We start from the raw sequence: 17,764 nt of genomic DNA on the forward strand, positions 1-17,764 counted from the left end.
AAGCACACATATTGTTACTATGGTTACCTGTAGTTTACTACATATTTTAACAGACAACTGCCCGCCAATTAAAACTAAGTATTTTCTTGCTTTATAGTTTTACATCAACAGATTAAATTGAGTAATCATTAACCTCCTTGGCAAAGTTAATAATGAATATACTTAAACTAGAAGGGCAAGGTACAGACTTTCAGAAATAATCCATTGTTTTATTATTTGCAAATCCACGAGTACAATCACTAACTGAATATATTTCCAAAATTATTACATTATTTTGGTTGATGTCCACAAACACAAACTGCACAGTCAATTGTTTTCATGAAATTTTCCCTTAAACTCTCTGGTGGAGTTTATTGCAGACAATTCACATTTGGAAGCAAGTAATAGCATAATTAGATGGATGATGTGTGTGTATTTAAGTTTCCGTAGTCACACCTTAACTTGAGAACAACTGAAGCCACTGTCCCTGAGTGCTCCGTAACATCTGCTCTCTGTATGAATTTGGAGCAGCTACATGTGTATGATACCACAGAGGGTGACTTGTACCTGTGATTGTGGATTGTGATATGGACAGAGACATTGTTTTTCCATAACTGGCTATATTTGGTCACTATTGAACTTTACTACCATCTACTGGATTTTAAGATGAATGGCATTTATCCTGCCAAGGCCTATTCCATATTTCATTAAGTTTCACAAAAATTTGAACAGTAGTATTTACATAATCCTGCAGATTAAAGTGTGTTATCCACTACAAACAAATCTTTTAAACGTGGCTCACTTACTGAGGAGCGGGACTCCAGACACTCCTCTTCATACTCTGGATTCACCTGCAAAAACACAAAAGTGGTTCACCACAATATTGTTTTCTCTAATATCAATGTAGCTTAAATTTCACTTCAATTAAGTGTTTTCCTAGTCTTACAGCTTATCTCTGTAGCTTTACGGGACAGTTTTTTGAGTAATATAAATCTCTTAAAAAACAAACGCAACAGTAATGCCTAAAGTTTAATAAAAATATGTCAATAGTGTTTAATTTTGTCAGTGTTTAGTTGCCTTGTGTCTGTGGTGCACTGACCTCTGCAGCCAGGTAGTGTCCAGTGGCAAGGTGTTTGAACCTGAAAAGGCTGTTCCAGTAGCCTGCCCCCCCTCGACATGGATCATGCTGCACCACCTGATACCAGAGCACACAGCAGTCACATCTGACACCAGTGCATACAGTTTATTTACCTGGTGCTGTGGACTCAACTATCAGATATAATGCTGGATATAATGCTGTTAAGTATAATATAGGAACCATGATTATGGTTTTCCTATAAAACTGAAGAAGACTTATTTAGTACATTTACTGCCGGCACACAGAGAACTGTGATACTACAGTTTAACATTACACAGTACAGCACATACAACTATCAGCACCTGTAAAAATATTCTTCCTTACCTCTATCTCCCACAGGGCTTTGCTGCTGGTTGCCGAGGTAGCTGACTGCCGCCCAGTAGTGCGGAGAAACACATATTGTTTTTTTCTGTGATCATCACAGGTGAGGAACTTCTCCTGCTCTGCGTGAAACAACCGTACCACGTCACCCTGGAGAGAGGAGAACATTAGTTACTGTCAAAAATATTCTGCTTATTCTTTAAACCAAATCAAAGTATAAAAAAAAAACATATCTACTGTTGCGTGCACATAGCGCGTTTTAAATTCCACAAAATCTCTTCTCTTGATCTGAATCTTGATCTCTTTGTGGACCTTGCTTAATGTGGACTGGCAACAGTTTCACTACTTCATATATTCCAGAGGTGCCCCAGAATTTATTCCATACATTCAAACATTTGTCACATATTTGAAGAGGCCATTTGGCAAGAAATACTGTAGTTGTGGATATTTTTTGGTGTTAAAGACCTTAATGTAGAGCTGTTGAATAACCAATGCAACAAAATCAATCATCTGTAAGCACAAACTGTACACTGATAACAGTGAAGTGAAAACAAACAAAGCCACCAGCCCACTCAGCTCTGATGAGAGACATTATACAACACCACGTGTAAGAAAACCAGAGAATGTCAGTGACTTGTATACATATTTGGAAGAAACTTGTAGACTGCTGCAAGTATGATATTCCCTCTTGTTTTGCTTATTGTCTTGCTTGACTATATATTTATTGTATTTGCATTTATCTATATTTTGTATAAGATATATATGTGTCTTCTATCAAAAAGAAAATAATCAGCAACTGTTAGACGAACCCCTTTTAGGATGATCTCCTGATTGTCGCTCCATTTCATAAACAACACAATCTTCCAGCTGGTGTTACAGTTGACCGAGTTCACCTGTAAAACAAACAAAACGTTCAGCGTGACTTTAGGTATAATATCATGGCAACAGCCCTGCAAACTTGAAGCACTGTGGCAGCACTGCCTTTGTTCAAGGAAGAGTTTAGTGGAAAGCAAATTTATGGATGACTTTGCTTTTTTAAAGGGAAAGTTCTCCACCAAAATCAAAAAGTACATATTTTTCCTCTTACTTGTAGTGCTGTTTTTATATGCAGATTATTGTGTATTTTTGTGTGAGTTGCAGAGTGTCGGAGATATCGACCATAGACATGTCTGCTTTCTCTCCACGAGATCTAGATCTAAATCTAGTTCCACTATATTGGAGAGAAAGAGGACATCTCTACGGCCGATATCTCTAAAACTCTGCAACTCACATCAAAATAATAATCTAGGTATATAAATAGCACTAAAGTTGGGGCACCCGGTGGCTCAGTTGGTAGAGCAGGCACCCCATGTACAGAGGCTGTGTCCTCGCCACAGTGGCTGCAGGTTTGAGTCCGGCTTTGTCCCTTTGCTGCATGTCATCCCTTCTCTCTCTCCCCCTTTCACGCTATATCTGTCCTATCAAATAAAGGCATTGAATAAGCCCCAAAAATATATCTTTAAATAGCACTGAAGTTAAGAGAAAAAGTATGTATTTCTGATTTTGTAGTGAATTACCTCTTTAAAGTTAGGGTTTGTTGTCTAAATAAATAGAATAAATAGCTTTATTTTCAACATTAAGTCCACTTCCTGTTTATATGTGCCGAAGCCAAGGCAGCAGAAAGTTTAATAAGTTTGTCTGTTGCGCATACTTGTAGAGAAAAATAAGTTTCAAGTCCAGTATCAAAAAATATGTAACTTCCTTTGTTAAGAGTTATCATAAACAGCAATGATTTGTGTTGCCCAAAAACAGACCACACTGTCTCTGTGTTTCTGTAGAAGCAGTTGAGTGTGATAGAGGATGATCTTCCAAAGTCAGAGTTAACTATAGCTCAAGAAAACAATGCTGCAGTGTTTCACATCAGTCAGCTAATAACCAAGCAGCGGTTATGAGGAAAAAGCTATAATTAGATTCCAACACTCCCACAGAAACATCAGAGGAGTGACGATGAGCCGGGGCGGCTCGGCCAAACCTCATTGCATCCTGGATTATCCACGAGCTGGTGTGTGCTGGCGTGCAGGGGCTGACCAGCATTCACTGGGTTAAGCACCACTTTGTCCCCAATCACCACCTGCAATCAAAACAGACACAGAACAATATGATAATGTGAAAAACAGATGAACAAAGGTTATATGCTGTAATCCTAGCATAAGTAGAGTGAGCACTGAGTTATATTAGGAAGTGGAAAGATATAAAGACCATGATGTCTGATATACACACAGTGAATACACAGTGCTATAATGCACACACTAAAGTCATTGGGCTCCACAAATTACAAGGTCTTGGACAATATAATTTATGTTTCCTTTTTTTAAGTTTTACGTAAAATCATAGAAGGTTTTATTTAAAATGACCCAATGTATTTAGCAATATGTACTCTGCGTCAACCCTGAGTACAGTGCAATTCTTTTTTTTTTTTAATACTTTACTGAATTGTCTTCTTAACTACTGTTGACATCAGAGTAAATTGTACATTTTATACTTTTTACACAAATTAAACTGATAAATAACAACCAAAAAAGTGACATAAAACTCAATCTAACAAAAAACAAAAAAAAATAGAATTCTGCCTCACAGTTTTATGGCACAAACAAGTCAAGTTGTAGTTACAGTTCAAATCCATGTCTGTCCAGACTCATATGTAGCCATGACAGTTGACAATGCTTCAAATATGGATGATGCGGCAAAAAAGGTACACTAAAACATCGACTCTTCACACACATTGTCAACATAGCAGCACAGAAAATAAAAACAGCCTGGACTGAATGAGTGCACCCAAGATTGGTGTCACCAATTCACTGTCTGACCAAATGTCTCCCTTTCTGTTCCTGAGATATGGCGTTGAGTAATGGCCAGAAAAGTGTTTTTGCAGATCGTTGCAGATCTGAAGTTTGACCCTTTGAATATAAATGGTAATCACTTCATCATTTGATTTTATGAGACACTTGTGTAAAATTGTTCCTTATTAGCATATAAATTCTTGAGTTACAGCCAAAATCATAGTTCGTGAGGTCACACTGACCTTGACCTTTGACCCCCACATTCTAATCAGTTGACCATTAAGTCCAAGTGGTTTGTGTCAAATGTAAAGAAATTCCCTCAAGGCCTTCTTGAGATATTGTGTTTGCAAGATCATGACAGACACAAGGTCAAGGTGACTTTGGATTTCCAAATTTTAATCAGTTCATCTTTGAGCCTAAGTGGCTGTTTGTGCCAAATTTGAAGAATTTCCCTCAAGTTGTTCATTCAGAGATACCCCATTTGGAGAATGAGATAGACACGGTCAGCTTGAACTTGACTTTTGACCACCAAATTTTAATCAGTTCATTGCTGAGTCTAACTGGATGGTTGTGCCAAATTTGAAGAAGTTCACTCAAGGCCTTCTTGAGATATTGGGATGATGAGATGGCCGCCAAGTCACAATGACTTTTGACCTTTGATCACCAAATCTAATAAATTCCCTGTTCAGTCCAAGTGGACAAAATCTTAAAAAGTTCTTTCATGGCATTATTAAGATATTGCGTTCACAAGAATGGGATGAAGTGATGGATAGACAGGCAACCCGAAAACATAATGCCTCAGGCTGTGGGGTAGGGTAGGACAGGGGACAGGGGGGATTGGGATGGAGATGGGGGGGGAGTACCTCTTATTTGCAAATTTTGGGATTTAGATCATATGTTGTTTTTTTTTTTTTTACAGAGTCTATCTTTTTGGTAAATCTTATTCCATTTTTTATGTGATCTCTGATTTTAAAGGTAAATTTTTCCAAGTCCAAAATTCTCTCTATTGTTTGAGGCCATGAATTTAGTTTTGCTGGATTTGGCTGAGCACAATGCAACTCAACTACAGTGATGCACTCACCCCTGAGTCTCTTACACTTCACAGAGTATCAGTATCTATTTGCATGTCACTGTCTTCTGTCTATTCTCAGTAGGTATGGAATGATTCCAATCTTTGTTTTTGTCCAAGGCCTGCTGCTTAGGCTTTGTGCCATACCTAATTTGAGAGCAGCTTAGCGGAGAAGCCCGGTCTCTGACGCGGTTCATTTTGTCCTTGGGCACCAGCCCACTACTTCCTGCTGAAGGGAAGACGAGCCAGTGCCAACAAGAGCTTTGTGATCAGGTTAACACCAGTTGGGTGCTGGCATAAATCCATATGCAGATAGATGTGATCAGAGGGATTCCAAACACTGAGTCTTAGGGAAGGAAGTGTTGTTCCCTTGACTTTAATTCTGCAGCCTTTAACCTTATTGTACTTTTTTTATTGCTGGAATATGCAAACGAGCAACTCAATTTTAAAGACAGATGAGTCTCATACTGCTACTGTATATTTTGATCCTTTGAAAACTTGATCAACATCACTTTTTGTCCTACATTCAGATGCCTTTCACAAGTATTTAAGTCTTTTAAATTGTTGTTTGTTTTTCTTTTAAAAACATGCGAAAAAGGGGGATAAGCAACTTGGCAAGAGAACTAGATATCTATAAATAGCATAATTATATATTTCAAATTAATTTACAGAATCATATTTTCAAGCAGTTTTATTCAGTTTGTGTTAGATTGTTTTTGTTGTTTTTTTTGGGGGGGGGTGATTTACAGTTAATTTCCTTGTCTTTGTTTACTTATGTCTTTCAAATTGGAATTGAATCTGGGTCACTTCTTGTTGTTTTTTGTTGTTGTTTTTTGCCCTCTTTCCATGTCATATTCAAAAAAGAATGATTGCATGACTCAGTCCTTTGCTTTGCCCAACGTTGATTGACACAGAGCATGGTGCTCCCACAATGCACCACTCCCACAGACGTGTCCATGTGATGACTCACACTGTCCCCGATGGAGCGCAGTTTGTAAAATGGCTGGATGTAGAACCAGGAGCCCTCATTTCCAGCAGTGTCCAACATCACCCTCATGGCGTTCTTCTCTAACAGCGCGGGCAGACGCTTGTTCACTGTCAGGTATTTGTTGCTCTTCAGGTGGAGGAGCTGAGCACAGATACAAGATAGTTAGGGGAGCACAATAATATGGGCACATCGGCCAGTACTGGCTTTGAGTGAGATATCAGAATCGGCCAACATGCTGATTTCTGCCAAAATTACAATTACTGACTTTTTTTTTAATTGACAAAGTGAACATGTACAAAACACTAACCCTAAATTGTAATATTTTTCTTATTTTGCACAATGAATGACAATTACACACACTGAAAAGCACTGTATTTTATGTCTCCAACTGCTGGTGGACCATCACAATAAGAGCACGGTTTGAATAATGTCATGTTAATTCCACTATGAATGAGTTATTACAGTACATATCAGCATATTGGATATTGGCAAAGACATCCAATATCGCATATCCCTAGATAAAGTGTAAGATAAGGCAAACAAATTAAGTAAGAAGTAAGCATTGGTAATAGTATGCTAAGAAAAACTCATATTTTTACTGACCGAACTGTGAATGTCTTTTCCCATGTGTAGATATTTTGTGGCTTATATTATAATGCATGTGTATTTAATTCATGTACTAGCCTGCTTCTAGCACTCTCTGTTCAGGATGCAATATTTGTATAATTTTAATTTGTGTTTGACTAGGACTGCAGAGGGTTTTAACCTCTTTTATTTTTATTGAGCCTATGCCAAAATTCACAACAACTAGAACATGCAACTGATGTTTTTTTATTGAAGGGTTAATGGTATCATGCTCAAAAGCAAGTATTTCAGAAGAACAAACCTGAATGACATTCCCGTACTGAATCACTGTTCCAAGAAGCTTTTTGTTTTCAGAGTCATTTTGCTTTTTCTCCAAGTCAGCCGCATGCTGGAAGGCAAGAATGAATTTTTTTTTAAAAAAAGATGTCAAACATTCAGACAGTAAATCTCCCACCAACTCACCGCCAATTGCTCACTGATACCAGTAATACACAGTAATGTGGTGAGAAGTAATCTGCTTGGTTAGCTTTAAAACAAAGCACAATAGTAACAAACTTCTCAGCCAAAAATTCACGCCTCGACAGAGGGGCTTTAACCGAAAACTCTGGCTCACATCTCCATGGAAACGCAGGAGAGATTGCAATCTTCCATTTTATGACTGTGTGGTCAGATAGCAGATTGCTTTAAATGGTATTGTGCCTCAGCAGAAAGAGAGAAAGGAGAGCACAGAGGGCAGAAAGGTAGGACAGTAGGAGTGAAAGGCTTCAGAAATGTCTATAAAAGGACTTTAAGGGTAGGTTTCAAAGTAATTATGTGTATTTGCTGAGATGGAATTGTAAACAGTAGAGCTGGGTGAACATTTCTATACACTAACTGTGCAGCTTTGCATTCAGTTTAGACCAATCCTCCATCTAAACTTGACAATAAAAATAAGGTTCTGAAAAAGTCACTCTGCTGCATATCTGTCCCCGTCTCTTCATCCCGTGAGCCCCGAGGACAGGTCTATGTGTGGTGTACTGGTGTGTAGTGACTGCAGGAAGGCCAACATGTTGTCACTTCACTTACATGGAGCTTGTTGAGTAGCACTGTGTCCGTGTTCCCTCCAGGCTTCGCCGCTTTCCAGAATTGCTTCTGGGCCGAGTAGCGATTCATGGGACACAGTCTGAACAGACAGTCTGCATAGAGAGACAGAAATAAAATACAGGGAAAAAGATGCATTTGTGGAGATGGGGATCAGCACATAGAGAAAAAGAAGTTGGAGGGAAATGGACAGATATTCACGGGAAGTGGTGCATAAATGCAGATAGTGAAAAATAGTAAAGAGTAAAATGAAAATTAAAATCATAATGTGTATTTCAAATTTTAAATGTTTAAAGTTCAATAGAATGATCAAATAAATGATTAGTGATGAACAAATAGTGACAAACCAGTGACTTCATTTTACAGCATGTAATTATTTAATTTTAGTGATTAATTAAGAGTATTAAATTGATGCCGTAATTCCTTTTCATTGTTCAATATTTATCATGATAAAAATACAGCAATATTGTGATTACCTCTGTAATAACAATAACAATACTGTCATTATTACAGTAAAAACAATCAGTGTACTGTGATTATTGAGGTAAAACAATTACTGTACTCTGACAGTTTATTGTAATAACAATGCAGTACTGTAATCATTACAGTTAAATAATTACAGTACTGTGATTATTACAGTAATAACTGTACAGTGCTGTGATTACTGCAGTAAAACAATTACTGTACTGTGATTATTACTGTAACAACAACTACAGCATTCTATAGGTACTGTGATTAAATTTCCAGTAAGCATACTGTGGAATGTACTACAGCAACTAACTAACTCATTACTGCCAGATAGTTTCTGTGCATTTCACAGTGTGGTGATTATCAAAGTCTTTGATAATCACCATGGGAAAAAAGGAGGCTAACAGCAATGTTTACAGCATAAAAGAAGAGTAAACAAAATATGTTGATGTGCTCTGAATGAAGCCTGGTAATCAAATGTCAGTGTTGCAGTGTGGGAGACGGGTCACAGCAGCAGCTTAGTTGCAAAAACAAAACGATACACGATGTTCCATAAACAGAATATTTACAACAAAAAGGGAAATATAGATGAGAGAAACTTCGTAAATGACCCCTCTCTATGACATGACAAATGATGCATTCAAAGACCTAATAACAAAATAATATAAACAAAACACACATCCCTCAATGTGGTCACGTCCATGCGTGATTGTACGCTTGCATTTTAAACACATTGACTGTTCTGCTAAAGGGAGATCAAAGGGCTTTGTCTGCTTCAGAGAGGAGTAATGAGAGACAGAAAAGCGTGTGTGCATGATGCACAAGTATTGTAATATGTGGTTACATCCTGTGGTTAGACTAGGGTAAGTGACTGCACACAATAACCCCTGTATGTGTGAGTGTGAGTGTGAGTGTGAGTGTGAGTGTGAGTGTGTGTGTGTGTGTGTGTGTGTGTGTGTGTGTGTGTGTGTGTGTGTATGTGTGACAAAGCATTAAGTCGTGGTCAGTCAAAGTTCGTAACCACAGCAACCCTGAGACGATACTGTCGTCAGCAGCACGAGTCTGATTGTACTGCTCATTTTCATAGATACTGTAGAAACTAGCCAGCAGGGAAAACAGCAATTTGCATGTGGACACAGTTATAGCATAACAGAGTTCCTTTTCTGTTCCATCTCAGAAGAGTTCCTCTTCTGTGTCAAGCTGCACAACGACAGCAAGTGAAGAACACAGACTTTTTACACCGTCTTAGTTTACCAACTCCCTGCAGAGTTAAACCTCTATCCAATCAGCCACTCCTTAACTCCGAGTCCTGGCTTTTGTCTGATTTCACCTCCCATCAGACGAAAGCTCTCTATTCTGAGATAGTGAAAAGAGGAGAAAAAGAACAATCTGTCCATCCTTCCCCCATTCTCTCTCTCCTTCTCCTCCTGCTATGGCCACAGTAACATGACCAAATAAGGCCAGCCAAGAGAAGGGGAGTGGAACGACGAAAGGGAGAGAGAAGAGGGTGGGGACTCCCTGTCTTCCCCCCTCAATATTCTGTCATTCCTCTTTCTCTTCTCTGAATTTCTCTAACCATTTCACACACCACTCACTCCCTCCCTCCCTCCCGGTGACTGGTCTCTATCTTGTAAATCTTCCTCTCATCCTCCTTTCAACCTCCTTATCAGATATGGTTTCCTTTAGTTTGAGCTAAAATGCGGTTAGAACAACACGGAAAAGGAAGTGAAAGAGAAATGAGGAAGACAGGAAGAGAGTGAAAGAATGTGAAACAGAGAGAGGGTGAGGGAGAGCAGAAGTGGACCTATTTTGCAGAATAAATGGGTGTTAATCTGCATCCCACAGATGTCGGCACAAGCCGATGAAACTCGTGTAAATTCTCACCAAATTAGCACGTGTAAAAGCCAAATCAAAAAATGAACACACACTGGAAGCTCCTGTCTGTCAAGTGAGCTTCCCTATCATCTGACGCAGCCTCTTTATCATGCTCTAAACACACAATCACAGCTGCAACATGAGTGTGAAAGATTATCTGGCCGCACTGAAGGTTTGCCTTTGATCCCCTTCATCTGAGAGAAAACATGTCAGTTCAGTAATTATGAAATCAGAGTTGAGAATTCCTCCTGGGGTCAGTGTGCAGGAGGAGTGACGGGACTATAGTCCACAGAGCAGAAAACTCAAATGATTCATTTACATTCCCCCAACTTGAAACAATCTTTTTCGGCACCCCGTCTCATAAACACTGCTTTATTTAGCAATCAAATATCTATTTCAGTACATAAACAAAGCTTTCTTTGTTACTAGCTGTCCTGTGTGCACTTAATGCTAACCTCACATCATCTAATGCTGAGGAACGCATGATGAAAACTATAAACATAACCTGTGTGGCAAGTATGTTTTTGGGGTAAAGCCAAATCAAATCTTAAGGCCTTGAGGGAAGTCACAAGCATTTTAAGCAAATCAAAAGCCAACTGAAATTCTTTCAGGCCTCTGAACTTTAAAAAATTATACTGCATTTGAAGACTTTTATTTAAACTTGTGTTATTTCTTACAAAGCTTAGACCAAGTCCTTTCATTGGATAGGCCTAAACATAAAAAGGCATTTCACCGATTTTACAAAGACTGTAAAAACTGTTGCACATGTGTTATGTGGCTCTAGAGGGAGCTATTAAAAGTCTAAGAAAAAAAAATCCTGATGATGTCATGATTAACGAGTTGCTTTATGGGTAGTGAGTTCACACTACGAGTGACACAGGAGCAGGTCAGATGTCATTTTTAACGCAAGCCGGTGGCATGACGCTACAAAAAATTGCTGTGCTGTAGTTGCAAATATAAAAATGCTAAGAAATAAAATGCATAAGAAAAAACAGATTAACTGCCAGGCAGATCTTGTGCTTTCCAGGTGCTGGAAGGCAGTTTTGAAGGTAACACACCCTGTTAGTGTGTGCTTACAGAGGCACGTTTTATGTTTTCTCATGATTTTGTTTTTAAACTTTGGACTTTTAAGTCTTGAGCCAGAGCAGCTTTTCTGTGGTCCATGTCAAGTTTCAAGACCCTGTGCTATAGGCCTGTATATAGTCAACGTTATGCTTGAAAGACTTAACAGGACTTTGATCCATTAGTGGTCAGCATGCAGAATATATGAGTGCAGAGTTACAGAAAAGAGTTTCATAATGATAGCATAATGTTGGATGTTAAAAAGATATCATGTGTCAATAATAATTACCCTTCTTACACAAACTCTGAAAAACAATGCTTCCTCTCTCACACACTGCTGAGTACAGAACAGCTGACTCCAAACCGTGGAAGATGGTGTTAAATTCTGGCACCGTCTTCAAACATTAACAGAGAACAAGCTCAGCGCTGATTACATGCATGGCAAGTGTGAAAATCATACTGAGCAACATCAAAAAGTAACAGTTTCTTTTTTTCTACGACTGTCTACCTTTTAATGTGACAAACTGGTCTGAACAGCCTGGTACCAAAACGGTTTTGGTCTCTATAGTTAATTCCAACATTAATGACATCTATACGAGGGGGTGAATTTTTATGTAACTTACTCGTTTACATTTTCTTATGACTCAAAGTATGAATAATTACGGGCATTAACCAAGATGGCAACGGCTGAAATGCCAAACTTGAGGCTTGAAAGCAGCCGTCTGTGAAACCAGTGTGTGACGTCACAGTAGCTACGTCCATTATTTATACAGTCAGTGGTCACACGTAGGACTTTCAACCAGGACACCGAGGTTTATGTCCCATGTGAATCAATGTAGCTTATCTATTTTTAGACATAGCTGACTTATTATTTTCCATTTTTCGGATGTACACAGCTACCAAATGAACACTGTATACATAAACTTTAGCAGAATAGCTGAATAGATCCATGAAGGACATCCAGCTGATTGCCAGGTGATGTGCCAGTTGTCTGGACAACTTTTGTTTTGGATCCATTTTTGGACCTTAAGAAGATGCTCAAACAACGGCCATTTATTGTTTGGGATTCTTTGTTTACTGGTGGCACCTGAGGTGTAATGAGGTTGATCCAACCTTGCAAAGTGATGTGGTGTCTTGACAAAAAAGGGGGAAAAATATTTTCTTTTCCTTGTAAATTTTCTACTTTTCTCAGAATATGTCTAATTTTTTTCTCATAAATTGACAATGTAAATCTTGAAAATTAAGAGTTTTTTTGTAATATTAACCCCTCAACAAGTCTGCTTTTCCCCCAACAGTGGCTTTAATACAACGCTGTAGAGAAGAGACCTTTAAATAACAAAATATTTGTTATAAATAGCATTTATTACATTGCAACTCAAATGTAATAATATTTACCTCCAAGGTGCAACCTGCAAGGTTTAATGCTAAAAAGGTGATTTTCAAATATGTCTACAGAAGATGGAAAGTTTTTCTGTGCTCACCTTAAAAGTGAGTTTAAGGCATAAATACAATCATGATTTTGTTACATCACAGATAGTTTTAAAAGCCAACTGTGGTCCAAAACATGACTCGCACTAGTATGACGTGGTGACTTGTGGAAGCTGTCAGTGCACTTACACTCTGTATGACGTTTCAGTGAAGTGGGAGATATCTTGTGTCCAGTAGTTAAACTTTTAAAATGATTCAGTAAGAGTAAGAGTAAGACAGAGGTAGATTGAGATTCAGGGATATTGAAGTAGGCAATTATTCATTTAACTTTTAGTGAAAAAACATAAGACATTAATAATATTATAAGCAAGGTGTTCATATGCCTTAACGTGTCTGGATGGAACTTTAAATCAGTTTTAGACATTGTCTTGAGATGTGCTAGTAGATCTGTACTATTATGCAATCCTGCTTTGAGTGGTCTTGCACAAGGGCTGCAAATGACTCAGAGATCACTAACACCAGCTCTTCAGATGTGCACAGTTCAACAGTAAGCTAATAAAAAATCCTGCAGTCGCTCGCAAACTTCACCAGACTTAAGGGGATCAAGAGGAAGATGCTTGTAGCCGTGGCAACCAGATAAACTAGAGGAGAGGATGTCAAGTCAACAGAGATGATTCCCTTCTGAGTACAAAACTGCCACAATGATCCAACACTGCAAGAAGAGCAACAACACATAGGGATGGGGTTTGTTCATTTTTAGTGATACTGATACCATTATCGAGACCCTTTAACGATCCAGTCTTTATCGATACCACTATCAATACTGTTCTATTATTTGGTGGAAAGATAAGGCGACAACATGTTTTTAACAGAACTGGAATTATTTCATTTTCATACTCAAGCGTTGGTTAATGTCTACTGTTGCTTTTAGTCATGTTTTTAGTGATTAGGAAATAAATTTCTGTATTTAATTTAAAATATTTACTTGAAAAATCTTGGCATCAGTAGTTTTAATTAGGTATTATATTACAGCTCATGATAGGACAAGTTTCTTGTCAAAAACTATTTCGATCCCCATCCCTAGACAACACAAAACAGCTCTCAGACAGCAATACTGTGTAACAACACAGATATGCTAAATTCACAATGGCTTACAATTTACAGCTCATGATTTCAGGTGCAGAACACGTTAAGACCCTGAAATTGATTATTGATCATCATCTTCGCATCTACATTTTCATCAAAGCGGATAAAACACATCATGTAAGAGAACAAACCCTGACATGTCCACAAAAAGAAGTCATCACATCCGAGCCACTCTACTGCAGTAATGAGACAACATCAGTCTAGTCAGGGACCTAGAGAAACACACTGCATAATACTTCTATTCTGAGTTAAATCTTCAATATCCTCAATTATCTGGCTTGTATAAACCACTGTACACTCCAAGGCTCTTATCCTGTTGGAGAAATTATAGAGGAAGCAACTAATCACTTGTAGTGCATCTAAGACAATAAATGGGACTACCGAAAACAGCTTCCCCATTTCCTGCAAGACCTCCTCTCTCCATGGACAGGAAAGCAATACATGTGGTTATTAGGAGAGGAAGGGAACAAAGACAGAAGACTTCCTGGTGTTTATCTCAAACGAACCACCCAACTAGTCTGCAGTGTGTCTCTCACAAGGAGTTAAGGCTCCAAAGTTTTATGGAGTTTATGAGGTTTTAATGTTTCTGTGTACGTGCAAAAGGAAAGGAGATATGATATGAGATAAGAAAAACAAACATCACAAGAACTGAAGACATGTAAAGCCAGAACAAAGCAAATGCTATTCACTATAATGGCCCTCACATGCTACTGATTTAGCGATGTAAAAATGTCAGGATAACAAGAAACAAGCAGAAAAATCTCATTCTGTATATGCAGGCGATGCCTTCATGCCCTCCTCTTGTGTTATGTTTCAGATATCTGAACCCTTATCAACCTCTTTTTCCGTTTTCCCCAATGGTTTTGGATATGCCTCAGTTTTTGCCCCCAAAAGATTAGCAAAATCAGCCAATAAGCAGCATTATACACGTTACTAGGCTGCATAAAAATATATAGACATAAAGCAACAATTGTCCAAAAAAATCAAAAGAATTTCCCTGTATTGACATGTATCAATCTAGATTGTTTTGGTGTGAGTTGCAAAAAAAAACAAAAAAGTGCTGGGAGATATTGGCTAGAGAGAGGTCTGTCTTCTCTCCAATATAATGCAATTAAGTTGCACTCAGTTTGTGATGCTCAAAGCAACCAAAAAGAAAAAAAAAACATATAACAACGTCTCTTTCCAGAAGTCATGAACTGGTTACTTAAAACAATCCACAAACCTTGCTGTGAGCAGTTTCATGTCAGAACTAGGGTTAGGTGAGGTCTATGGTATTGATCCACAGTGAAACTTGGAAAATGACATTGTTGGGGGGAAGGTGGACTATTGCATGAAATGTTTCTGCAGGTTATTGATAACTTACTCGAGATGTTTGTTTTGTCACCTTTCAACCCATCTGCTAGAACCTGTGATTTTTATACAGCAGTGAAAAAAACCCCAGCAACAACTTTAAAACTTATTGGCTAATTTATGTGCTAAAATAGGTAGCACTTCGTTAATCAGCAAACCCGCATACCAGTAAGTACAAACTGGGTGGGGGCCTTAGGATTGTGTATACAAGCAGATGAAACCCATTTTTAGTTGGATCTATTTTCTTCCTACCAAACTACACCTGCCAATTGAATCACCGTGCAGAAGGAAGCATGCATCAACTGCTAGCTCATCTAGCAACACTGAGCTAGCTAATGTTACAATTCAGGAGAGAAGAATGATATTATTGTTTACATTTTGCAAGGTCACAAGCATGAGCCTCTCGTCGATAAGTAGATTCACATTTCCTTCTGCGAGGTAATATGGATGGTGGGTGTAGTTCAGCAGACAGAAAATAGTTCTTGCATGAAACTGCTCACAACGAGGTCTGTGGATTATCTTGAGTAACCGGGTCAGGAATTCTGGAAAGAGACATTGCTGCTGAGTTTTTCAAAAGTATTTTGTGGCTCTTTGAAAAACACAAGCTGAGTGCTGTCTAGTTCCATTACACTGGAGAGAGGGCAGACATCTCTATGGCCGATATCTCCAACACTCTGCAACTGACACCAAAACAATCTAGACCAGTAATTAGCAATACAGGTTCATAGGGAAAATATGTATTTTGGATTTTGTGGTGAACTTTCCCTTTAAGAACTGAACAGCAATACACCCCTTGGGCAGTTTTTTCAATCAATATGTGACAAGCTACAAACAGAAGCATGAGATGGTGATTGATGATTCAGTTAAGGAAAATTAAAAGCGGCTGACATTTGAACAATGCAGCATTCAATATACACTGCTACTTCAACACACAACAAAAAGCACTGCCACCATAGCAACTTCAAATTTGTCTGACATTCAAACAACTGAGTGTCGACATGTAAACCACAAATAATCCAGAAGAGGATTATTTTAAACAATTCATACAAAGTGGTTTCTCTGTGTAGATGTGCTGACTGCTGTTCAGTGGACTCTGCTGAACTCTGCACTCAATGCACTATCTCAGATTGTGTAGGTGTGTGTGTGTGATGGCATTTCAAATACTGCTCGGGTGAGATACAAAGCAAAGGCTTCTGGTGTCTCAGCGTATGCATACACACTACATGAGTGAGAGTGTGATTGTGTGGCGAGGTGCTTGTGTTTACATTTGGAGGAAATGTTACGCATACCTCAGCAATGACAGTATAAGGCCCCGCATGTGGACATGGCTATTCTGGCCTTGTGTCCTTATAGCGTCCACTAAGGAGGATTATCTCTACACAACTGTGTCCCTCTCAAACAGCTGAGGAGCCTCCCGAACAAGGAGGAACAGAGGAGTGTTTGCTCTGCCAGCGGATACCCAGAGGACTTAAATTAGAAGTAACAAAATAAGTTCGGAGGAGAAAAAAAAACACAGATATGTAAGCACACTTAGCAAGACTGTGTTTGTGGATGTTTAAACACGGAAAAACCTGTTTTCTGTTTGGTTTCACACTTCTCAAGGGTTGTGCCTGGCAAGTTCAATTCAGGAAGGCAAATACTTCCTCAAAAGTCACATAAATGAAGTTCTCAAAGCACAGCATTTTATTTGTAAACCACTTGCAAGGTTAAACTCCAATCACAAAAAAACTAAGATGCTATATCCAGACTTAACTATCTGCAGCCCTGACTGTGCTTTTGTGTATGTGTATGAAGCATTTTGTATGTAAATATCTGAAAAATGATTAGCAAACTACTCAGTTCAACACAACTTCATCCGTATTGGATTTTCAAACATTTCACTGATTTATAATCTGAATTAGTTATTAATTTTTGTGACGACTATAAGATTACATTCTGATGTCTGGTACGGCGCACTAACCCTTTTGGTGAGCGTCAATCGACAGCAATGACGCATTTTTTCATGTCTTGCAGGCTTTTTGTAGTCTCCAAGTTCAGGATAAGATAAAACTAATGATATGCTCTGGGGTTATTTTGTCAAACATGATAAAGTTCATTCAGAGCCACAGACATTATAATACAATTTTAAAATGTTTAGTTGTACTGCCCATGGTGAGTGAATAAAACGGATGTGGAAAAGAACGGGTTACTGCCTTCAAACATTTCACTATCTGTAACACTGTAACCTCTTGTAGTTGTCCATGATCCTATTATTACCATCATTATCTATTACTGCCTTCTAGTGACATCCAGAGGCCTCTCACAGAGACATGAGGGTCTCTTCTGGTCAAGACCAGCTGACATTGTGAAGGAGCTACCACCGTGTTGTACAGACACAAACCGTATACAAGTACAAAAATATCTCTTGAACGCACAGCTCATTACCAGCTCCAACGGCTGGTATTGTTTTTACCTTG

The 17,764-nt window shown here is 38.5% G+C and overlaps 1 protein-coding gene across 8 annotated transcripts in view; it reads right to left on the bottom strand.

Moving 5' to 3' along the window:
* LOC121952968 (inositol 1,4,5-trisphosphate-gated calcium channel ITPR1) overlaps positions 1-17,764 on the bottom strand; it is a 107,191-nt gene that overhangs the window by 78,506 nt on the left and 10,921 nt on the right. For all 8 annotated transcript variants that reach the window (XM_042499869.2, XM_042499861.2, XM_088084253.1 and 5 more), the window contains exons 4-11: positions 7,965-8,074; positions 7,201-7,287; positions 6,297-6,455; positions 3,450-3,548; positions 2,248-2,331; positions 1,442-1,588; positions 1,079-1,174; positions 786-830 (exon numbers count right to left, since the gene is read on the bottom strand). In XM_042499869.2, the coding sequence (XP_042355803.1) occupies positions 786-830; positions 1,079-1,174; positions 1,442-1,588; positions 2,248-2,331; positions 3,450-3,548; positions 6,297-6,455; positions 7,201-7,287; positions 7,965-8,074 (827 nt within the window). The remainder of the gene's footprint in view (positions 1-785; positions 831-1,078; positions 1,175-1,441; positions 1,589-2,247; positions 2,332-3,449; positions 3,549-6,296; positions 6,456-7,200; positions 7,288-7,964; positions 8,075-17,764) is intronic.

The sequence above is a fragment of the Plectropomus leopardus genome, chromosome 2 (genome assembly GCF_026936395.1).
Source record: "Plectropomus leopardus strain MGB_pleo_1.0 chromosome 2, ASM2693639v1, whole genome shotgun sequence".
Classification (NCBI taxonomy): Eukaryota; Metazoa; Chordata; class Actinopteri; order Perciformes; family Serranidae; genus Plectropomus; species Plectropomus leopardus.